This window comes from Oncorhynchus kisutch, linkage group LG6 (genome assembly GCF_002021735.2).
Source record: "Oncorhynchus kisutch isolate 150728-3 linkage group LG6, Okis_V2, whole genome shotgun sequence".
NCBI classification, from domain to species: domain Eukaryota; kingdom Metazoa; phylum Chordata; class Actinopteri; order Salmoniformes; family Salmonidae; genus Oncorhynchus; species Oncorhynchus kisutch.
The window spans coordinates 76,100,391-76,124,932 of record NC_034179.2 but is presented as its reverse complement, the minus strand read 5'-3'; the positions used below and the strand labels follow the sequence as shown (position 1 = coordinate 76,124,932).

General features: G+C 45.3%; 1 protein-coding gene across 1 annotated transcript in view; it reads right to left on the bottom strand.

Annotated features, from left to right (window-relative positions):
* Positions 1 to 141: 141 nt before the first annotated feature.
* The window catches only part of LOC116352948 (glutamate receptor ionotropic, NMDA 2B-like), a 26,156-nt gene continuing 1,755 nt past the window's right edge, over positions 142 to 24,542 (bottom strand). The window contains exons 2-11 of the mRNA XM_031827606.1: positions 23,557 to 23,765; positions 23,110 to 23,118; positions 22,545 to 22,716; positions 19,706 to 19,859; positions 19,350 to 19,475; positions 17,904 to 18,133; positions 17,470 to 17,630; positions 16,288 to 16,475; positions 14,163 to 14,401; positions 142 to 8,154 (exon numbers count right to left, since the gene is read on the bottom strand). Of these exons, the coding sequence (XP_031683466.1) occupies positions 5,836 to 8,154; positions 14,163 to 14,401; positions 16,288 to 16,475; positions 17,470 to 17,630; positions 17,904 to 18,133; positions 19,350 to 19,475; positions 19,706 to 19,859; positions 22,545 to 22,716; positions 23,110 to 23,118; positions 23,557 to 23,765 (3,807 nt within the window). The 3' untranslated portion in view covers positions 142 to 5,835. The remainder of the gene's footprint in view (positions 8,155 to 14,162; positions 14,402 to 16,287; positions 16,476 to 17,469; positions 17,631 to 17,903; positions 18,134 to 19,349; positions 19,476 to 19,705; positions 19,860 to 22,544; positions 22,717 to 23,109; positions 23,119 to 23,556; positions 23,766 to 24,542) is intronic.

Sequence of the window (24,542 nt, the reverse complement as noted above, 5' to 3'; positions counted from 1 at the left end):
TGCAGCCCTGTCCAGTAGACTGAGCAGACAGACTCAGTATGTCTTGCCAGTAAAAGCGATTGAACGTGAGAGACACAAGCAGGGAGCAAGGCAGAACTTTACTGGAACATAAATATATCAATATATCAGGGTAATGGGAAATGAAAGATTGAGGGGGTACAGGGGAGATGACAAATCTTCAAAATGACAGGAGGGAAAAGAAGAAAATGAGGGGGGGGGGGGTACAGAGCACACAAGGGCAGAGAAACTCATCCCCAAAGCCGTGAGACTTGGCATGTTTTAATTCATACTCAACACGTCATTTTTGTTCATCACGTACAAAGAAAAATAAGTCATATTTTAGCACTTATCGTTGAAGATATCAGTATTATCCTTATTAGAGGTACCATGATGATTTTTTTTGTGCAAATATCCAATTACTTTATTAATTTGTTCTTGTGGTTAATTTAATCATTTCCATACAAAAAAAATGAAGGAATGAGTTTAAATGTTTTCTCCAATATTCATATTTACACAATCTGTACAATTCTTTATTTGTATATACTTTTCTGTTTGTATAATGGTGTAAAAATGGTGTAACACTTCAAAGAAAGGGCCACAAAAAGAGAAAATAATGGCCTACAATAACATGTATACAGTTGATACTATTCATGTTACATTTCACCTACTCATGGTTAATTCAATCAGGATATTCAGCTTCGGTAAAGAAAGATCACAAACTTGCCCTAAAACGCAGGCTGTCTGTACACACTCTCAGCAATGAATATTTTTTATAAAATACATTTTGCAACAACCCCTTAACCAATGTTACCCACATTACTATAACATTTGTCATGTTATGAATCTTAATCATGAAGACAAAAGAAAATCAAACCGTTGTACATGTTATATGCTGAAATAAACACACGACCACAACTGACCAACCATTCAAGCATACACACACAAACACACACAGTGCACCACTTTCATTCAATCTACAAGAAATGAGAGCGCAACAAAAAATGCATAAAGTTGCAATGTTAACCATTCCAAAAACCCTGCAATATTCATAAGATGAACTTTTTCTTTAATTTGTCCAAAGCACTCCAGTGAGAATAGACCTGTAACCAATCACTGTGTTCTCAATGTAATAATTGTAATATGATTACTATCAACGTTTATATTGTTATACAAATTAAATAGTTCAAAAACTGTAAGTCCTTTTCATCAATAGGCAAAATATTATAATAAAAACATAATGAAACCAGTGTTGTTTATTCAACTTTGAAATACAGGAATAAACCAGTGTTGTAGATGTAGTGATGTTTGTTATCATATTAGATCAATGTGTTCCAGCTGGAGTATCCACCCAATAGCATCGGCCTGTTCTACAGTCCACTACCATGGCAGAGCATTTCCTTGCTTTGGCTGATGTGACATTGCATTTGGCTTCATATCCCATTTAAAGAAATGTGTATGTGTACAGACATGCTTGTGCACAGAGTGTGACTGGGACCAAAAGGCCTTGGGGAAATAAACACTGCTTGCTGTTTCTCACTTGCTGTCCGTAGAGTAGTTGTGGTAAAGGGTACGACAGCCTGTACTAAGCAGTATCAGTTTATTCCACCCTGTCCAATCAGTGAAAAAAACGGTTAAGACCAGTGTGCCATTTTCAAGAAGAGTTCCTGACCATCCATATCACAATATAGGCCTGTACATTTAAAGGGGTTCTTCATTCAAGACTAATCAACACACCAGTAGATTCCAACACAAACACTCCAAGGGATCATGCAGTTTATTGCGATGAGTAAAATCAACATGAGGAGTTGCATAAAAAGTATGCAGACCCAGACAGTTTCAATTCAATTGTCAGAAAAAAAACCTCTGGACATGAATGCATTTGAATGAGAAATGTCAAGCTAAAATTATTTCTCCCAGAAAGTTGGAAAATAAACTAATTGAAAGTTATTGAAAGCAATAATGTTCAGACAAAAACTAGCAGATAAATAAAAAAAATGGCTTAGACAACATATATATCTCCTCACGCATGCATACCAAACAGTTTGACACACAGTGGAGATTTGATCAAGGATAAATACATCACAAAGGATATAATTATTTCTCTGACAAGAACCCAAATGAACATAATGATGTCAACTCATTGCCTTGACTTACTTGATTCACCCTTCATTTCTAACCATCTGCACATTATGTTTAGGTGACATGGATGAGAAACATTTCATCATTCTATAAAGGGTTGCAAAACTGCATTTCCATTTCAGATGGATTCTTCACTGTGATGAAGCTAACCACTTCCTTTGGACCCCATCTGCACCACCATCCTCTGTTATTATGAGAGCAACACTGGGAAATGTCCAATGTTTTGTGCCCAGTGCTACTGACATCACTGAAGATATCAGTATTATCCTTATTAAAGATACACAGAATGAGGAGGAAGAGTCAGTCCTGCGTAGTGTAGGCTCTATCAACACCAGTGCAGTCGGCATCAGATCCCAGTTGAATAAAGGGCAACATAACACAAATGATCTTGCACTCAATTACTTAATTAATGAGGATTGCTTAAATGAAGGATCACAATATACAGTCTCTATATGCAAAAGCCATCTACTGGTATGTATACATGTGATACTGTATTACATAAATGTATAGATAATTGTGTGTATCCCGTAAAGCATGAAGAGTAGCCTATCTTAAAAAAGAATCTAACACAATTCAAGGGAAACTTAGCAAAGACTCGTAAACGAAACTTTCCCCCTTATCACCAAACGTCTACACTAAATTATCCTCAATTTCCAACACTTTACTGAAAATGAGCAAAAGCATATTCTTAAAATAATAATTATATTTACTGGTGAACTTTTGTAATTAAGTAAACATGAGATTTAAAGCAAATAATAGGTTCAATCATATCACTTATCATTATTAATCATATTTGTCTTAACTATTTTGCATATTTTTTTGTGTATTTTTATGTTTTTATTACCATTTTGTTTATTTCTTAAATTGTTGTAAAACATATTGAAAGTTACATCCTGACTGTCTGCCTACTGTACAAAGGGAAAATAGTTGTTAAATATATTTACAGGGGAACAGAGAACATACTAATGCTGATTGATAATAACTCTCATTTCTTTCTCCCTCTCTCTTATTTCTTCCTCTTCCTTTCCGTTGCTTCTTCAAACCTTCCTCTCTGGACGACCATCCAAAACATGTGCAAAGATACCCATCCATTTGTGAAGTAATTCACAGGGGGTGTTGACTCAGTTTGATTTAAGGCTAACTTGATGGGTTTTATCTTAAGAGTATGGAGAGAGAAGTGGGTACTGAATAAATGAATAGATTATCAGCAGGTCTAGGAAAACAGCTGTTATCACTCAATCATTTCCCCTCCATCTTCCACCTCCATATTACCGGTGCAGTTTGATCATATTGGAAGTAGGAATGACTCGGCGCAATCTACTCCCTTAGCACCTTCAATCTCCATTCAGCACTGAAACACAATTTCCTGCAGCCCTTGAACTCATGACACCTCATACTAATTGAAGACAAAACTTTAAATAACTGATAGGCTCGTATGCTGTACAATATCTTGTGTCATCAGTCAGTTTCATGTGATAAGGCATGTATTTCTGAAAGTCTGAACCTGGGGGGGGGGGTCAGTGCAATATACAGGTCTTAGGTTAAAAGTACTGTCAACATCTGTCAAAGCAGACAGCGTGAGCATTCTCAGGATATCCTCCGTCTAACTGCCTCAGTCTGAGGAGGAATGTCCCATTTGGAGACATCCTCACGACTCACATTCAGCCGTTCATCAATACCATTACCATCTCCTTTGGGCAACAACATCTTTTAAGAGGATTTGAGTTCAATTTAGAATTACAGAGCATACGCCTATAATACACATTAAAAACACTCTGACTGCCGTGAAGTAAAACTGCATTCACAAATGCTTCTTCAACGTGTCTCATAAGCCTGTATGGACCTTCCTAACTTCAGAGAGTGAACGCAACGGGTTTTACGAGATAAGTGGTGTGTTAAAAAGTGAGCCTAGGAGGCTGCTGGCTGTTTTCTAAGAACCTGAATCCAAAAGGGTTGATCAAATGCTTGTTAGATGAGGCACAGCAGTCTGACAGTATGTGTGGTGTTCTTTAGTATGGACCTGTGACAGGTTTATGAAGCACTTCCAATGGTATTGTAATGTCTGTGTAATAACGTCCACATCAAGTTAAGTGTTAGTTATTCAAACACGTTATTGTCTTGAAACACACCACAGTCTCTCAGTCTCACACCTGTAAATAATGACTTGGTTTCAGAGTAGCGCGTTTCCCCTTCAAGACAAGGGGATATTGCACACATCTTAACACCTTGTTCATTACGTATCGTGCTGTTACATCACGCCCCGCTGAGCTCTCTGGGGTGCACATCATCTGGAGTCCTTTAAGGCTCGTCCTTCAGTCAGTATCTTCAGCCATCTGCTTCATGACAAGACATGTCTTTCACAGTTGTTGACCTGTTCAGAAACAGGTTGTGACATCTCTTGAAACCTCAAACAAAGAAGAACCGTTCAGTACTGTGCAAATGATGCCTTCCAGATCTTTCCGTAACAATTTTAAAAACAGCAAATGAATGAATGAGCGTGGACTGTATATCATTAAAACAAAAACAAGAGACCTAATGACTTTTCACTCAGTCCTTCAGGCTTGTTAGTTGAATTAGATAACAAGCTTCCTGCCACCATCGGGCAGACAAAGAAATAACCACAAATATTAAACCGTATTGAAATATCAAAGGAACATAAACCAAACCTAATGTCATAAGCACTTCATAATATCACTTTTGTTAATCACAATGTTAATAACATTATTGTTGTTTTACCCTGTTATTTCAGTAAGAATATCTTATTTTCATTTATGATTGAATTATCATAACAATAAAGAGTCAAAGGGAGGGAGCAGAAGGGAGCAGGGGGGGTGTAAGGGAGCAGAACAACTCACTTAGAAAAAAGGTGCTATTTAGAACCTTAAAAGATTCTTCGGCTGTCCCCATAGCAGAACCCTTTGAAGTATCGTTTTTGGTTACAGGTACAACCCTTTAGGTTCCAGGTAGAACCCTTTTGGGTTCCATGTAGAACCTGTTCTACAGAGGGTTCTATATGGAACCCAAAAGGGTTCTACCTGGAACCATAAAGGATTCTACCTGGAAACAAAAAGGCTTCTCCTATGGGGACAGCCAAATAACCCTTTTGGAATCATTTTCTCTAAGATTGTAGAGGCAAAAAGAGGGAGAGTTAGTGCAGGGGGTTAACACGGCCATCGTCTTCCACTCATTTTCAGTCTTAGAGCTATCATCAACATGAGTCATGACAACATCTCCTTTCTTTAATAACACTTGACCAGATGGACACTTCCCTACTCACTCACATTCCCTTCTCATAATCACTCTATAGGTGTGACTCTGTAAGCCATTTGGCTCAAACCTGCAATATCACATTCAGAGGTGTCAATTTTGTGTTCTTTTTGAGTGTGTTGATGGCAACGGCCAAATAAATAATAGAGTTAACATAACCCTACCCACGTGTCACCTCTTGAATTCATTGTTTTGTAACAAAATAACAGGGCTTGAATGTCCCCATCTTTCCTTCTAACTCACCCTGCTCTTTTCTGTCGAAACCTTTTTTTTACCATTCTGTCGTTCATCTTCTCTTCCCTGACTGTTCTCCTTCCTTGTTAAAAGTATTGTGGTTGCAATGTGGACAGTGGTGCCTCGTCATCCCTGACTTCCCAGCACTAATGCCATGCCTCCCTCCCTCCATGCCTCCCCACCCAGTCTCCTCTCTCACACGTCTGACTCTATGCTGGAGAGTTTCTCGTACACGTGCCCGTTGCTGCCATTGAACGGGCGCTGTATTGGCCCCAAACCCAGCGTGGAGCCGTGGAGGTTCCCTCCCAGACACAGCTCCATAGGGAACCTGGGGGCCACGGTGGACATGACCCCAGCAGTGGCAGTCGCTGGCAAGAAAGACGTCACACCCACAGAGCCCCGGAAGTCACTTCGGCTGTTTTTGGGGGGCATCTGCTGCTGCTGCTGTTGCTTTTTCATGTAGTATTGTTTGGCGCCATGCAAGAGACACTGGTCGTCACCAAAGGTTGGAATAAAGGGGTTTTGGTTGACCCTATCCGGGTAGAGAGATTTGGATAAGGAGTAGGTTCCTCCTCCACCGCCCTCCATCATGGCTCTTTCTCTGTCCCTCATGTCCCTTTCCCCCACTGAGCGGCGGTGCAGGCCCTCACCACCTCGGAACAAGCCGAATGGCGACCCTGCTTCTTTGGCCATCTCACCACCATAGAACAGGGGGTCTCTGTCTCGCTCCTTCTCCCTCTCTGAGCCTCCATGCCTCTCAAATATGTGGGCAAAGGGGCTAACACCCTCCATATAGCGCTCCTTCTCTTTTAAGCTAACACTTCTGGGGGGAGGCAACATCCCGCCCATTCCTACACCCCCCATGCCCCCTCCTAGATCCCCCATGACCCCCCTGACTCCGACTGCCTCCTCTTTCTGAAGGTCTACGAAGGTGTCGCAAGAGTGTTGCCGTCGGAGTGGCTTTCCAAAGCCGGCAGACTTCCTACGCTGGGCTTGAGATTGAGGCTGGGCGCCTCCACTTAACCCCACAGCCCCCATGCCTCCGCCTTTCCCACCCCCCATCTGTTCCAAGAGGTGGTTGTTGTCCTCACTGATGTCGTACAGGTTGCCTGTCTTTTTGCAGCCCTCGCAGCGCATGCAGGTGGCAGAGCTGGGACGGCTGTTCCCTCCACCCCCCGAGGATCCACAACTAACCCCTCCACCATATCCGCCTCCCCTCTCCCCCGCCCCGCTGCCATGCATCGACATCTGCTTGCCCCCTCCTCCACTGGCACGGCAGTTACGACACTCCCAGTCTCCTCCTGCCAACCCCGCCCCTGATGTGCCTCCCCCACTCTTAGACTCTGATTTCTTGGGTTTATTTTGTTTCAGGAAGTCGTCCACTGACACCAAACTGGTGCAGTTCCCCCCGCCCCCTCCACCCCCCCCTCCAGGACCGTCTGTCAGATCCACATGTTCCCATTGGGGGACACCATCTTTGGGGCGGAACTGGTCCAAATAGAAATCCCTCACACTCTCTTTGTCACGGAACAGGTAGGATGTGCTCCCTGCATTGCCCCCTCCTCCTCTCTTGCGTTCGGAGGGCAGTAGGGGCGGGGAGGAGGAGCGGTGGCCGTGGTAGTGGTGGTAGCCTGTGTGGTAGGGCTTTCTCCGGTAGCCCAGCTCAATCTCATCCAGCTCTCGTCTCGACTTGGCCGAGGCGGGCCTCTTTTTCAGGCTGTCGCGATACTGCTTACGCTTTTTAGCGTTGCCCTCCAGGTTCCCGTAGGTGACCGTGTGAGTGGAGATGTCTGAAACGTCTGAACGAATGTTTCCGTCATCCTCTCTGCCCCCTCCCCCACAGTACCTGTCGTGCCCGGGGATGTAACCTGAGCTGGAGGCCCCTCCCTTGAAGGAGAATTTTCCGTACAGGTCTGAAAGTCCCGATTTGAAGCCCGGCCCGGAGGGTGGGTTCTGACCGGCAATCAGGTCAAACTTACTCATGTTCCTGTGGGTCAGGGCAGAGCGTGGCTGGGTGGTGAAGATGGGTGCCACTCCTCCCCCTAAACTGTCACAGTCAAACATGCCCCCTTCCAGAGAGCTGTTGCTGCCCAGGCTGTGAGGTCTGTTAAGTGGCGGGCCGCTGAGCCCCAGGGCAGAGCCTCCATGGTGGTGCAGGTAGTGGTCCTGGTACAGGTTGCTGTCCTTCAGGTGGAGGTTCCCGAACGTCCTCTCCACCTCGTTGATGTAGTCGCTGAACATGTTATCCTCCGGCATGTACGGGGGCTTGCAGTCCGAGTGACCTGCCAGGCTGCGGCGGTGCTCAGAGATGTCGTAGACGGATGACTCACGGCGGATAAAGTCCAGGGCACTGTGAGGTGAGCCGTTAACCCCGGACAGGGAGGCCATGTTCTTAGCGGTTCGGAGCAGACGCAGGATGTTGGATTGGGTGTTGTTCATGGTGACCGATGGAGAGTCGAGAGCTGAGCTGCTCTTCTCTTCGATCTGAACCCCGTGGATGCAGCTGTAGATGCCCTGTGAGTGAAGAGGGTCATTAAGCAGCATTAGAGATGGTAAGGGAGAGTCAGAGGCAGAATAAAGGAGAACTAAAAATAGGGCTTCTAAGAGTAGACTGAGGAGAATGAGAGGGAAACAGAGACTGTTAAATAACATAGACATGTACATCGCCTACGCAACTGTTGAACATTAGACCGTGGAACATTCACTACACAGAATATCTACACTACTGGTCAAAAGTTTTAGAACACCTACTTATTCAAGCGTTTTTCTTCATTTTTACTATTTTCTACATTGTAGAATAATAGTGAAGACATCAAAACTATGAAATAACACATATAGAATCATGTAGTAACCAAAAAAGTGTTAAAAATCTAAATATATTCTATTTTGAGATTCTTCAAATAGCCACCCTTTGCCTTGATGCCAGCTTAGCACACTCTTGGCATTCTCTCAACAAGCTTCACCTGGAATTCTTTTCTAACAGTCTTGAAGGAGTTCCCACATATGCTGAGCACTTGTTGGTTGCTTTTCCTTCACTCTGCGGTCCAACTAATCCCAAACCATCTCAATTTTCTTGAGGTCGGGTGATTGAGGAGGCCAGGTCATCTGATGCAGCACTCCATCACTCTTCTTCTTGGTCAAATAGCCCTTACACAGCCTGGAGGTGTGTTGGGCCATTGTCCTGTTGAAAACCAATGATAGTCCCACTAAGCCCAAACCAGAGGGGATGGCGTATCGCTGCAGTATGCTGTGGTAGCCATGCTGGTTAAGTGTGCCTTGAATTCAAAATAAATCACAGACAGTGTCACCAGCAAAGCACCCCCACACCTCCTCCTCCATGCTTTAATGTGGGAAATACACATGCGGAGATCATCCGTTCACCCACACCGCGTCTCACAAAGACACGGCGGTTGGAACCAAAAATCGGTCATTTGTAATCCAGACCAAAGGACAAATTTCCACCAGTCTAATGTCCATTTCTCGTGTTTCTTGGCCCAAGCAAGTCTCTTCTTCTTATTGGTGTCCTTTAGTAGTGGTTTCTTTGCAGCAATTCAACCATGAAGGGATGATTCACACAGTCTCCTCTGAACAGTTGATGTTGAGATGTGTCTGTTACTTCAACTCTGTGAAGCATTTATTTGGGCTGGAATTTCTGAGGCTGGTAACTCTAATGAACTTATCCTCTGCACCAGAGGTAACTCTAGGTCTTCCAATCCTGTGGCGGTCCTCATGAGAGCCAGTTTCCTCAAAATGGTTAATGGTTTTTGCGACTGCACTTGAAGAAACTTTAAAAGTTCTTGAAATGTTCTACATTGACTGACCTTCATGTCTGAAAGTAATGATGCGCTGTCATTTCTCTTTGCTTATTTGACCTGTTCTTGCCATAATATGGACTTGGTATTTTACCAAATAGGGCTATCTTCTGTATACCACCCCTACCTTGTCACAACACAACTGATTGGCTCAAACACATTAAGAAGGAAAGAAATTCCACAAATTAACTTTTAAGAAGGCACACCCGATAATTGAAATGACTTCCATGTGACTACCTCATGAAGCTGGTTGAGAGAATGCCAAGCGTGCGCAAAGCTGTCATCAAGGCAAAGAGTGTCAATCTGAAGAATCTCAAATATAAAATAAATTTAGATTTTTTTAACACTGTTTTGGTTACTACATGATTCCGTTTGTGTTATTTCATAGTTTTGATGTCTTCACTATTATTCTACAGTGCAGAAAATAGTTTAAAAAATAAAGAAAAACCCTTCAATGAGTAGGTGTTCTAAAACTTTGGACCAGTAGTGTAAACAGAGTTCAGTAAAGAAGTGTCCACTTCTAGTACCTCTGGAGTTGACTCCTTGTTGATTGTTTCTCCATTAAGTGGTAAAATACAGATTCACACATGGACTGAATGTAATATATCTAACGTATTTCTACTGTATGTGGGTATATGAGACAGGAGAGCGAGAGAAAGTAGGAGAGAGGAGAGGATGGGGAGATGATTGATAATGACAGAGATGCAGTAAAGCCCTGTGGGTCTCAGCGGTCAATACCTTCAATCAATGTGATTAGAATTCAGCTGAACAATACCCCGTGGCAGTTAATAAATACCCCCGGCATCGACTGTAGACCGCCATGCAATAACATAAAACTCCAGAGAGAGGATGAGGCCATGAAACACTGACATAATGATGACAGAAAGACAAACCGTGCTATTTGCATCCTGTGATGTATAATACGATATTCAAATACAAATGGATGGAGAGTGGGGTGAACGAGGTGTGACAGATGGATGAGTGGGATCAAATCAATCTCACCCAATGATTTTTTTGTTATTTTGTCTGGGAAAGGACAGCAGAGGTAATAGGACCCTTTGGCTGCCATTAAAGGTCAAAGGTGTACTGGTAAATGGCAATAATTCCTTAACAGGGTCATTTTCATTGCATCTGCCCTCTCTCTCAGCCTTGATGCCATGACAACCATGATGCCAACTTTGTTCCTTGTCAACTCTTTCATCAGGTTTGACATCTCCCCTTTTTAACTGTTAGTCATTGGTTGTCTCTGTGGTACTATATCTCTCTTACTCCTCCTTCTGGCGCTTTGCTTCCTCAATGTGCCCTCCATTGCTCTGTTTTGATGTGGCCATGAGCCTGCCATACCACTATTCTCCCCAGGGTTGTGTAATAAAACCAATGACCAAGAAAAAATATAAAATAATGTATTTTTTGTCTCTCTGTTTTCATAATTGTCCTTCAATTCACAAGAGGCTGAATGTATCTCACTGGAGAGAAGGCATCCGAGAGAGCAAAACAGCGCCCCTCTGTCTCTGTCTGTGTAGGTCATCTATCTGATGCTGTCTGGTCATAAAGAGTATGACATTGTTGCCGCCCTTTGCATTGAATGCAAGGGATGCCAGCAAGCATTTTTCATCCCTTGATAAAAAACATATAAAATAAAAGCCATTCAGCGTAAACTGAGTGAGCTCAACTGTAAATAGTCCTGGGGCACCAAAACAAAGTGTCAAGGGAAGCCCATTTGGATTTGGCTTCACACCAATCACATCGCATCAAGAGAAATACGTCAATGACAGAAATAACTTGAAATGTTGCATCTCATTGTGTGGTTGTCCTCCGGTGTCTAGCAAGCTAAAATGGTCCCCTTTCCTAAACTAGCCATGGATGGAGATACGGATTTGGACTTGGTGGTTTTACTTAATCTCCGTACTGGCCAATGAATATACAGTGATTCTGATCCAACCATAAATTCATACATTGTGCCCCTGGACTGAGAGGATGGAAGTTCAATATGTAGCTAGATGTAGTAGGCTAATGTTAACTAGCTAACGTTGCCCATGTAAGGAAGTTGGGCTAGCGAGCAAGCATTTTAGCCAGGTAGTGTAGGACAACAAAAACTAAAAGTGTGTACTGTAAGTCATAGACGGTTTTGTCAACATGAAAGAGAGAAGGATGGCATTGGCATTTCTCTACACACACACAAATCTGAATTGTGGACAGCCACATCATATTTAGCTTATGTTGATTGGACTAAATAGTTTTGGGTATATTTTAGTTGTCACTGTATTAGACCAAGCAGAGGTGATTTGATGATGTTGAAATGTTGAAGTTGAAATGGTGCCGGAATAGTGGAGGCAGCTCCTGTTTTCTTTGTGACTTGTGGTAACTCTACATGGTTCTAAACCAACCGTTGTTTAGTAGTCCATGCTGTAGGTCATGGAACTGTTTGTTACATTCAATATGCTTTGTGGACTTCACCGGACAGATCTTGCTCTCTGGTTTGTGATAAAACAAAGGTGTGGTTTAATTATTCTGCCACTGTGTCTTATTATTGTCTCTGCCTTAGGCCTATATATCACAGTGGCAAGGCATATGAACTAACAGGTTGTAGAGCAAACAACGCAATTGTCACTTTTTTCTGGCTTGGCTTCCCCAGTGATTTTACCCACACACCGCTACTGACTCTCCCATATTCTCTGTGACATGCTGTCCTTGTGTTTACTCAACCCTCAACCCTTGGCAATGTTAGATGACATCATGTGTGCTCCGTTTGAGCTGTTAGCAGAGCTGAATCAACAAAACAACAGAATGCCTTCGCATCATCAATGGTGCTTCATACTCAACTGAGATACTCCACATGCCCACATAAAGTAAACAGTCCCAGACTGTCTCTGGGAGTATTTGGGCAGGGACGTGTGAAGGGTAATAGCGCTGGCCTGAGTGTTAGAAATGTAAAGTCATGGAGGCACCTACAAACTATAACTTATTACAGAGTGTACATGTGGTTTCAAATTCAACGATTCACTAGCTGCCCTGTCCTTGAATAGCCTATATGTGGCTTTATGCAAATAATACTACCATGTGACCATTTGAAGATGCAGCGATTAGGCTTCATATATTTACAGTACTTATCTAAACTCTTAGCTAACGTCATTAGATGGTTTCTTAAATCAGTGTAATGAATTAGTTGGTGAATTAGTTACAGTGTTGCAGGTGTAAGAGGAATACCTTGGCTAACGAAGCCCTGCTTACTGTTTTTCACCAGCGCAGAGGGGGGACACTGTAACCAACAAGGGCTTGGACACTAGACTCAGATCGGGCATGACAGATTTCTCATTCGTACAGTGCTGAGCTTAAATGTTAATTGCGGTAATAATAGTACAGTTTATTGGAGTATGCTGTGAAATGAAGAAACAGAATCAATCCAGTGCCACAGGGAAAGGGGCGTCAACGGAAAATATCTAACTAAATGAGAATGAACCAATGTGAAGCCTTACCCCAGGATTGTGAAAAGAGAATAAACCATCCTTTCCCTCATTGTTGTTTAATTATCCCGTGAAAATCTATTGTGTGGCGATGAATTCTAATAAATAAACATATTGTAGGTTGTTTCCTCTGAATATTTTGGAGGTACTATATAGAACCTAAAAGTGTCCTTTGGCTGTTCCCATAGGAGAACCCTTTGAAGAACACTTTTCGGTTCCAAGTAGAACCTTTTTGAGTTCCATAGAACCCAAAAGAGTTCTACCTGGAGCAAAAAAGGGTTCTGGCTGGAACTAAAACGGGTTCTACCCTATGGGCACAGCCAAAGAAGCCTTCTGGAACAGATTTTGATTGAACTGTATTCAAGGGTCACATCCAGATATTTACCATCACAACAATTAGGAAATAATATCATGAATACAAGTCATAATGGAAACTCACACAAATGCAAACAGTCATTTTCCTCATTCTCATCCTCATACAAATGCTAATGGTATAATCATCAACGCTTACTGACCAATATGTCTTTGGAATGACAAGCCAACTGTCATGGATACACACCCAAACAACACACTGACAAACACACACTAAAATTGAAACTATAACATGAGACACAAAATAATCCACTGTTTTTCCTCTGTCCTGGTATTCAAATGAAAAGAGCAATGGATTGTGTGGCACTGTGGTAAATGAGCCACGTGGTTAACCCCGAGCGTTTCACCTTGGTGAGTTACACTGGAGCCATGTCAAAACAGTTGAACTGCAAATCAAATACCTCGGGGTGACTTTGCTCCCAGGAGAACCAGTAATCTACCCTCATTTCTCTGGCTGAGTGAACAATTGATTTTGGCTCAATATTTTGTAAATATTTACCCTGGATATGAAACGGGCATTAGCATCAAAACAAAAGAAGAAAGCTGTCTGTGTTCAAACTAAACTCAGAGTTTGGCATTGGTTGGCCACTGGGGACATAAACTACATACTGATTTCTGCTATCAGGGCCGATAAGCCTTCTACTTGACCAGGTTTCCTTATGGACTACCTTTTCCAAGAATAAAGCACTCTCATTTACTGGGTATTAGAGACAGTAAAGTTGATGATGTGAGGTTGATCATAAAGGTCATAACTCTGATGCCAAAGGGAACAGATGCAGATCACAGGACCACAGGAAGAAAACCCAAGTGAAGAACAGCCATGTATGAGTGTGTGCAGACAGTTACTATGGGTGTCTGAAGTGGACTGGCTCACCCTGCTGATGGAGAAGACGAAGCCTGGCTTGCCCGTGCAGTAGCCCATGAAGCAGAAGCGCAGTTGCCAGTAGAAGGCGTGCTCGGCGATGAAGGTGATGAGCGACAGAGCCATGGCCGCCCCCAGCATGTAGAAGACGCCGGCCATGTTGTCCACGTCCAGCTGGCTGCTCATCACCTCGTTCTTCTCATGGTGGCAGATCCCCGTCAGCCACATGGCCTCCAGCTCCTCCATGTCACCTGGAGAGAGGGACAGGATGGAGGGAGGAGTCAAGGAAGAGTGGGGACGGGAAGAGGAGGGGGAGTGGGGACAGGCGGATGGAGGGAGGAGTGGGGACCCGGGTATAGAGAAGGAGGGAGGAGTGGAGGGAGAGAAAGGAGGGAGTAGGAGAAGGGTGTGGAGAAGGGAGGACATGATGTAGCAAGAGGATAAATATTGGAACGGGAGATTGATGCAAAGTGAGCAGAGAAAAGGTATAGGAATGAGGAGTAGGGAAAGACAATTGAAAATATAGGGCTGACAATGATACCTAAAACTGTAGAGGACAAACACATAAAGGCTAATGCATGCAAGCCTTTGGTGGCAATTTAAGGAATACAGTTTTACAATACATCTCAGTTATATTATTCATGACAGCACACTTCAGATTCAGCAAATAGACCCATGTGTGCGCATGAGTATATGGAAATATCCACATGTCCAGCCATGTCCCAGAGTTTCTATCTGTCTCTTTGTGGGTCACCTTGTGTAACATCAGCAGCAGTTAGTTCTGGTGGACCATCCGTGGCAGGACTGACGTTACTTAACTAAGCATAAATTCAGATGGCTGGGCACGTCAGCAGAGCTCTCGCATGGAACCACTGGCCCCTGAGCATCAACACACACGCACACGCGCACGCATGCACACACACACACACACGCACGCACGCACACGCACACACACACACACACACACACACACACACACACACACACACACACACACACACACACACACACACACACACACACACACACACATACACAGATGATCGAACTCAGGGTCCACTGCCTGCTGTGCCTGCATGGCTCCTGGACGACAAGGGCGACTGGTGTGAGAGATGGGGCTCAGTGGCGTCTGCGAGACCAGAGCTCCCTGGGGCCCTAGGCCTCCTCCTATGCTCTAAGTGTCTGCGAGCCGCATCAAACCTGCCAGGCCCCCGTCTGCACCCGTCAAACGCCCCTGGTCTCTCAGCGCGTGAGGATCACTTTCTCAATCTAGGTCACACTGAAAGGAGTGCATGTTGGGGCGTGTCAATGTGACTTTGAGGGCCCCTTGCTAAGTTTTGGCTGGTTGTACACAGGGAACGGCACCCGATGATGACCCACATTCACACCTTCACACATGAGAAAATCTACAAGAAACTGTATATTATACACACACACAATAACATATTGTCACCTATCCCTAAATACAGAAAACACATTCCTTGTCCAAAGCTTATAACCTGTACATTCAGTAGACAGACCTGTACATTCAGTAGACAGACCTGTACATTCAGTAGACAGACACTTACACACACAGTCTTCGTAGGGCTGACCCACATTCACACACACCCCTTGTCCACAGAGAAACAGAGACCTACACACACGCAGTCTTCGTAGGGCTGACCCACATTCACACACACCCCCTGTCCACAGAGTGTAGAATACACCAGCAGCTTTACTGGCATCTCTAACTAGGACATTATAGTGGGGCCTGGAGGGGCCTTGGTCCAGGACCCTCAAGACAGGCTGGAACACACCCAGATAAAGTGGCTCCAGTACAGACAAGATGCAGAGAGAAAAACGACTTCTATATGGCTTCGAATGCAGCTCTGACTGGTGCTCAACCAAGGTGGGACACAACCTTACTATACACCATATAACATACATAGACAATACCTGTAGGATTGTGTGTTCTATATCTTAGCCAGATGGCAAGTATTCCAAAAGTATACAATTCCATGGGGAAATATGACAACAGCAAATCTTGGCTGTTTTCCATCAAAGAACACTGTTAAAACCCTCAGTAAAATGGCACGACTCCCTAGCTGAAGTACATGAAGTCAAACTGTATGTAATTCTAACTGAGCGCCGATCTCACCGTCTCCAAAGAGCTGAAGGATGGCCAGGTCGACGTGTCTCTTCCAGCCAGACTCCTTCTGGATGGCGATGCCGTAGCCCGTGGAGGCAAACACCTTCCCACTGCCGATGGTCACCAGCTTACAGCCCTCGTCCCTCCCGGCCATGTAGTTCAGCACCGCTGCATCGTAGATGAAGGCGTCCAGTTTACTAATGACAGAATTTACAGTAATCACTTCTGGCCCAGCTTTACACTGTAACTACTCATCCCAATTAACCTGCTAAGTAGCCCTAATGTTGTGATAAGGATAATAGACTTCTGCCTGCTTTGCCAAGGGCTACAGTTGTCACATACTGTATAATGGTAGACACTGTTGTGCTTGGAAATGAATAAAACCAGAGCTTTAAATGAGGAACAAGGAGAATAATTCAACTAAGATATAAAAAAAAATAGATAAAAGGCCTCCTGGGTGGCGCAGTGGTCTAAGGCACTGCATCGCAGTGCTAGCTGTGCCACCGGAGACTCTGGGTTCGATCCCAGGCTCTGTCGCAGCCGGCCGCAACCGGGAGGTCCATGGGGCGACGCACAATTGGCCTAGCGTCGTCTGGGTTAGGGAGGGTAGGGATATCCTTGTCTCATCGCGCACTAGCGACTCCTGTGGTGGGCCGGGCTCAGTGTACGCTGACCAGGTAGCTAGGTGTACGGTGTTTCCTCCGACACATTGGTGCGGCTGGCTTCCGGGTTGGATGCGCGCTGTGTTAAGAAGCAGTGCGGCTTGGTTGGGTTGTGTATCGGAGGACGCATGGCCCGCGACCTTCGTCTCACCCGAGCCCATGCGGGAGTTGTAGCGATGAGACAAGACAGTAACTACTAACAATTGGATACCACGAAATTGGGGAGAAAAAGGGGGTAAAAAAATAAATTATAATAATAATATTCCCCTATTGCCCCAGTCTAAGGCCCTATTTTTAGGCCCCATTCCCCTTATTTCCCCAGTCTAAGGCCTTATTTTAAGGCCCCATACCCCCAGTCTAAGGCCCCATTCCCCCATTCCCCCAGTCTAAGGCCCCGTTCTCCCATTCCCCCAGTCTGAGGCCCCATTCTCCCATTCCCCCAGTCTGAGGCCCCATTCCCACTCCTCACCCAGTCTAAGGCCCTGTTCTCCCTCCTTACCCAGTCGAAGACCCCATTCCCCCTGCTCACCCAGTCTTCAGACCATAGAGGGCCTCATCCACATTCTTCTGGTGGAACTTGATCATGTAGCCATGCATCTCCTTGTAGTTGTTCTTGATGTTCCTTTCCGTGCTGCCGTTAGGGACCGTCCCAAACCGGAACGGAGGGGAGAAGTCATTGGGTCTCTGGAACTGAGGGGAGGAGATAGGAAGAGAAAGAGAGAGAGAGAGAGAGAGAGAGAGAGAGAGAGAGAGAGAGACGGAGCGAGAGAGATGAGATAAGAGGTGTAGAAATAATGATGGCGTGAGGAAAGTGGTGGCAGGCAGAGGACAGAGTGAGAGATAGAAATCAAGGGAATCAAGGAAAGATGGACAGTGAGATGGAATGGAGGTGAGATAAGGAGAGGGGAGAGCTAGTAAGAAAGAGCGAGTAAAGGACTAATGAAGTTTAATGACAGGCCTTACCTTCTTGTCGCTGAGTCCAGACACCTGGTCCACATACTCCTCCTGGATCATGAAGGCTGCCAGATTGGCTGTGTAGGAGGCCAGGAAGATGACAGCGAAGAAGGCCCACACCGACACCATGATCTTACTGGTCCAACCCTTGGGGTTCTGCACTGGGACAGAGTTGTTGAAGACCAGACCCCACAGCAGCCAGATGGCCTTGCCGATGGTGAAGGAGGGTCCTCCAGGCTCTGATGGAGAGACAGGTAGTGATCACAATGAGCAGTGGTCTAATTGAGGCGTCTCAGTGTTGTAGTTATGTTGTGGTTAGCTGTAGGATCATGAAGCACAATGTGGCTAGGGAAGCTGGAGGAACACGACTGATTGGATCACGGTGCTGTGTCATTCTGATAAACACCTGTGTTGCAGTGCAGATGAGGCGTTAGTCCACTACTAAGTTTGCCTATTGTTGTTGAATATATGTGTGCTGTGGTTCTGTCACTAAGATTGAATCCATCATGATAATATATTTTTTTGTATTTACTGTTCTGTAAGTAGCCATCATGAGTATCACTAGTTGGAATCCAACATTTGATCCAATTCGCACAAACACTGAATTCCCAAGACTAGTGTATGACCAGCTAACAATAGCACTCCTACAATGCTTTAGGAAAGAGGGTCTTATTCTCCAGAACATGAAGGATGAGAGAGATTAAAAAAAGATATGGTCTCTAAATATAGTTCCGTCATGAATAGGATGAAGATAGGACATTGATTATTTCTTTTAAGCTGGGAGATGTAATAAAAATGGGCCCATCCCTGTCAGGCCTGACATGTGATTCCTGAGAATATGGAAATGCATGCAAAACACAGGGCCCACATTAAAATACATGAAGATCCAGGGGAGGCGTGTTGAAATCAATGAGAAGAGACTTCACCTGCACTGGGCTCTGAGAGGTGAAGGAGGGACTGGGGAGGAAGAGGGGCTGGGGAGGAGGAGGGGCTGGGGAGAAGGGGCTGGGAAGAAGGAGCTGGGGAGGAGGGTGGTCAGGGTTTACTGGCTGCCATGTGGGAGTTGGGGAAGGTCACCGTGCAGAGCAGTGTGTGTGAGAGAGAGAGAGAGAGAGAGAGAGAGAGAGAGAGAGAGAGAGAGAGAGAGAGAGAGAGGGAGAGAGAGAGAGAGAGAGGAGAGAGGGAGAGAGGGAGAGAGAGAGAGAGAGAGAGAGAGAGAGAGAGAGAGAGAGAGAGAGAGAGAGAGAGAGAGGGAAGAGAAAGAGAAAGAGAAAGAGAAAGAGAAAGAGAAAGAGAAAGAGAAAGAGAAAGAGAAAGAGAAAGAGAAAGAGAAAGAGAATGAGAAAGAGAAAGAGAAAGAGAAAGAGAAAGAGAAAAATATGTATGTGTGTGTGTATGCTCGTGTGTGCGTTTGTGAGAGAGATGTTCTTCCGGTGTAGAGCCAGACCCTCTCACCTCTACCGTCAGCCAGACAGCGGTTGTAGCCCACAGGGCTGAGGTACTCAAACACAAACACAGCAATCGCAGACACCAGCAGCAGCATCACGAACATCATCACCCACACATCAGCACTGAAGGGCTCTGAGAGAGAGGCAGAGAAAGAGAGAGGCCAACGGAGGGAGGGTGAGAGAGAGAAAAATATGCAAATGAAGAGTACACAGAGAAACAAAAAGTGAGTGAGATAGAGGCGAGGGAGAGGATGTCAGAGAGAGAGAGTGGGAGTAGGAAATAAAAGATTGGAGGGGAATGAGCACATTATAATTCAGTTGGACGGAACATTTGGGTGATACTGTAAAGTTGGTCACACTCACCGAGGAAGGCAGAGGGCGAGACGGTGCCGTTGCTACGGGACACCATGACGCTGATGCCCGTCTCAATGAAGGGCACCGAGAAGTCAATTACCTCTGACCTCTCCTTGTTGATGGTGAGGGAGCCCACCGCCATGTGGGCCTTTTTTGTCTCCACCTGAGAGAGAGAGTTAGTTGGAGAGCGAGACGGTAGGGAGAGAGGGAGTGAGAGAGAAAGAGAAAGGTCAATGAGAGACAGTTCCTACACATCAAGAACAGGCAAAGTGGAGACTTGTGATCTCCAGTGAGGGAGGGGAAGGTGAGAGAAACAGAACGACAGAGGTGAGGCAGTACAGACAGAATGAAGGAGGGAGAGAGAGAACGAGGGAGGGGAGGGAGAGACAGACAGAACGAGGGAGGGAGACAGACAGAATGAAGGAGGGAGAGAGAGAACGAGGGAGGGGAGGGAGAGAGACAGAACGAGGGAGGGAGACAGACAGAATGAAGGAGGGAGAGAGAGAGAGAACGAGGGAGGGGAGGGAGAGACAGACAGAACGAGGGAGGGAGAGAGAGAACGAGGGTGGGAGAGAGAGAACGAGGGTGGGAGGGAGAAACAGACATGAACGAGGTAGGGAGAGAGAGAACGAGGGGGAGGGGGAGACAGACAGAAAGAGGGAGGGAGAATTGGGTTACCACAGTGGGTCACGGCAGCTTGAAATAGCCACCCCATTGCCTCCTCCTCCCTCTCCTCCCTGCTTTCCATCCCTCCCTTCGTGCCCCTCCATCTCTCCAGGTATATTTAGCCCTAAATACCTGGCCCTACAGCGCCGGGGTAAAGTGGGACAGAACTGACTGAGTTAATAAGGTGTGAATGTGAATGACAGAGGGAGGGAAAGAGAGGGGGGGGTGAGACTTTTTCCTTTACCTGTGGTCTGTAGGTTTGCGTGCCAAGGATTTGTTTGTGTTAGTATGTGTGTCCCCAGGGGGAGCAAGTCTGTCCAGCAGTGTACCCACTTCCTCTCTCTTTCCGTATTCTCCCTCCCACGGCTAGTACCCTCTCCGTTATGAAAGTGACCTGTGTGGGTGGTACTGAGAATGAGCGAGCGAGCGAGAATTCTTGCGTGTGTGTTCTGTGTTCACGTCTGTCGATGTTTGAAGCCAAACTCATGTAATCAAGAGTATTGCCTCAAATATTTGGGATTATGAAGGTTAGTGACTATAAGTCCATCAATGCCGACACCAGTGAGCAAAATGAAGTCAGCACAAAATGGAACGAAGGGACCAACTTTAACCCTGCAGTGACTTCTTTCTCTCTTTTATGCACAGCTCTGGTACATTGTGTAAGTCAGGAGGCATCTATGTGATCCATGCGGTCGTCGTGTGTAGATCTGGGGTCATTAAGAGTGTGAGATACGTCCTCTGAGCGGCGCTGGGACGGACGCTTTATTCCATTAACATTCCTCTTCTAGGTGGAATAGAGACGGTACACCAGCATCCTTTTAGTCCACATGAAACACACCCCTTTATAACAGGTGGTCACCAGCCCTGTTCTGGGCTTGGAGGCCCAGTATCCATATTGAATCTAAGTGGCTTTGAATAAGAGAGTCTGCTAAATGGCTGAAATGTATAATGTCAATGTGGATTATACTGTAGTAGGACAATGGATATGTAGTCCTGTCTATGACAATGGATATGTAGTCCTGTCTATGACAATGGATATGTAGTCCTGTCTATGACAGTGGATATGTAGTACTGTCTATGACAGTGGATATGTAGTCCTGTCTATGACAGTGGATATGTAGTCCTGTCTATGACAGTGGATATGTAGTACTGTCTATGACAGTGGATAAGTAGTCCTGTCTATGACAGTGGATATGTAGTCCTGTCTATGACAGTGGATATGTAGTCCTGTCTATGACAGTGGATATGTAGCCCTGTCTATGACAGTGGATATGTAGTCCTGTCTATGACAGTGGATATGTAGTCCTGTCTATGACAGTGGATATGTAGCCCTGTCTATGACAGTGGATATGTAGTCCTGTCTATGACAGTGGATATGTAGTCCTGTCTATGACAGTGGATATGTAGTCCTGTCTATGACAGTGGATATGTAGTCCTGTCTATGACAGTGGATATGTAGCCCTGTCTATGACAGTGGATATGTAGTCCTGTCTATGACAGTGGATATGTAGTCCTGTCTATGACAGTGGATATGTAGTCCTGTCTATGACAGTGGATATGTAGTCCTGTCTATGACAGTGGAAGGTTATTCCAACCAGAACATCCTCTGCTACAGTAAACTCCCACTACGTATTTTTACCCACAGCCTTTGGGCTGTTACCAAGGTGAGGGGCAACATTAGAACTTTCCTGAAGTTAGAACAAAGTGGTAAACTAAAAACTCTGCTACTCTCTGCCTCAGTGCAGCTGCTGCTACTGCTGTATATTAGAACTGACAACAACCTTACCTTGGGACCAATGTCGTTTACGCAATATCCTTATAACACAAACTGGACTTCCATGGTAGACTGCTCTTTACCCTTGAGTGAGGTACTTAACCTGACTGACATTAGCTGATGCCCAACTGAACAAACTGGTGACATGGTGGAAGAGGAACGTCTGTCTATAAGTCAATCAGAATGAGTTTTCCTTCCAGGTAGCTCCAAGTTGATAACAGAGGGCATGGTTCCGGTTGGGATAGCCACTGACACAGATACAGACAGACACAGACACTGGCAGACAAACATAAGATACAGTAGACAGATTGATACCTGCAGACTGCTAAACAGACAGACTGACACAGGTAGCTAACCCCCAGGACACCATCATACACAGACAGACTAGCTGCAGCTCCGGAGGCCCACCTCTCCCACCATGCCGTTCCAGGTGCCGTTGATCTTCTTGCCGTGTTTTCCATTGGTCACCAGGTAGAGGTCGTAGGTGAACTTGACGTGCTTGGCGATCTTCTTCAGGATGTCGATGCAGAATCCCTTACAGCAGCGCTTGATATAGATCCCAGAGTCTACGGTTTTATTTCTAAGAGAGAGACATAGAAAGAGAGAGAGGGAAAGAGCGAGGGAGGAGGAGAGCGGCAGAGAAAGGAGAAAGGCATGCAGAGAGTTAGGGTAGCATAAAATGGAGGAAAGGAAGAGAGAAACCAACAGAACAGAAGAGGGGGAGATATAGTAGGGGAAAGTGCAACATGAATAGACAGACTGAGCAAACGTTTAAAAAAAATATATGTAAAAGGTGAGAGGGAGAACAATAGGCCTTATTAACACTGGGCATTCATACATCTCCAGGCGGCAGGCAAAGATATTTTTTCCATGCTGAACAACGTATGTTTAGACAGAGATTAGATGGAGGGGAACATTATCAGCATGCTTAAAGCGCTCGGCTTTCTAGAGACTTTAACAGAGTACTTCCTACCCCGCTAGCCTGGATTTGGATACCATCATGGCCATGTTGCCACGGCAGAGTGAGACAGGGTGGAGAGAGGAACATATTGAGACACAGGACAGGACGTACCCACACAGTTAGAGGCTTAATACAACTCAGTACAGATGTAGAGATACTGGAGGCAGATGGCAGATACTCATAAAGTACTGTAAGAATGGAGTTTGAGGGTCTAAAGGCCTTTATGGTGGATACTGTGGAACACTATAAGGGGCATAAACTAGAATTATTATACAGCTTAAAATGATAGACTTGGACACTGCTTTGACATCAATACTTTACATTATAGTTGAATACATTGTTGTGGAATTGTGATCATTTCTGTGGTATTATATACATTACAGTAGTATTAAGGATATACATTGTGTAACAGACATTGTACGTGGCACTAGACAGTGTTGTGGAGAGTTTTCCCCTCACATTGTTTGGAGCTGTCTCCTGCAGGGCACAGTGTTCCTCATACACGTGCCACTGAGGGGGTCAACGTCCTCCACGATGACAAACGGAGCCTCCTCCAGCGTAACGATGGAAAGGTGGTCGTCCTCCCGGCTCTCTGCCCCTGAGTAGATCTCAAAGCGAGGCCAGACGTGGTACTTCATGGACAGGGAGCCGTTCTCCCACTTCCCCACCTGAGACAGTAAGCAAACACACTCCATAAGGCTTCTGTGTTCACATTGGAATTCTGGTTTGGATTCAGATTGATGGTTGCATTTGGGGGACTTTTTGCCAATGCATATTTGGTTGGCAATAGCGTTATGAAAATGGGCCCCTGGAAAATTCATTTAAATTCAAACTGCTACTTCTTTGCCAAACTATTATTATAATAAGGAAGCATCAATGAGCCTTAAACATGTCATGATAACACACAAACACCAAAACAGTGGGGGACAGAGTGAGTGAATGACTGAAAGACAGACAGACAGAAAGGAAGAAGAGTGAGTTGTAGCTTGTTCTATGACGTCAGCAGGCGGTTGGCCAGAGAACAACCAGAGACGAGGACTGGGACACACAGCACACTGGGTAGGAGAAAGGAGGACTGGGACACACAGCACACTGGGTAGGAGAGACGAGGACTGGGACACACAGCACACTGGGTAGGAGAGACGAGGACTGGGACACACAGCACACTGGGTAGGAGAAAGGAGGACTGGGACACACAGCACACTGGGTAGGAGAAAGGAGGACTGGGACACACAGCACACTGGGTAGGAGAAAGGAGGACTGGGACACACAGCACACTGGGTAGGAGAAAGGAGGACTGGGACACACAGCACACTGGGTAGGAGAGACGAGGACTGGGACACACAGCACACTGGGTAGGAGAAAGGAGGACTGGGACACACAGCACACTGGGTAGGAGAGACGAGGACTGGGACACACAGCACACTGGGTGGGAGAAAGGAGGA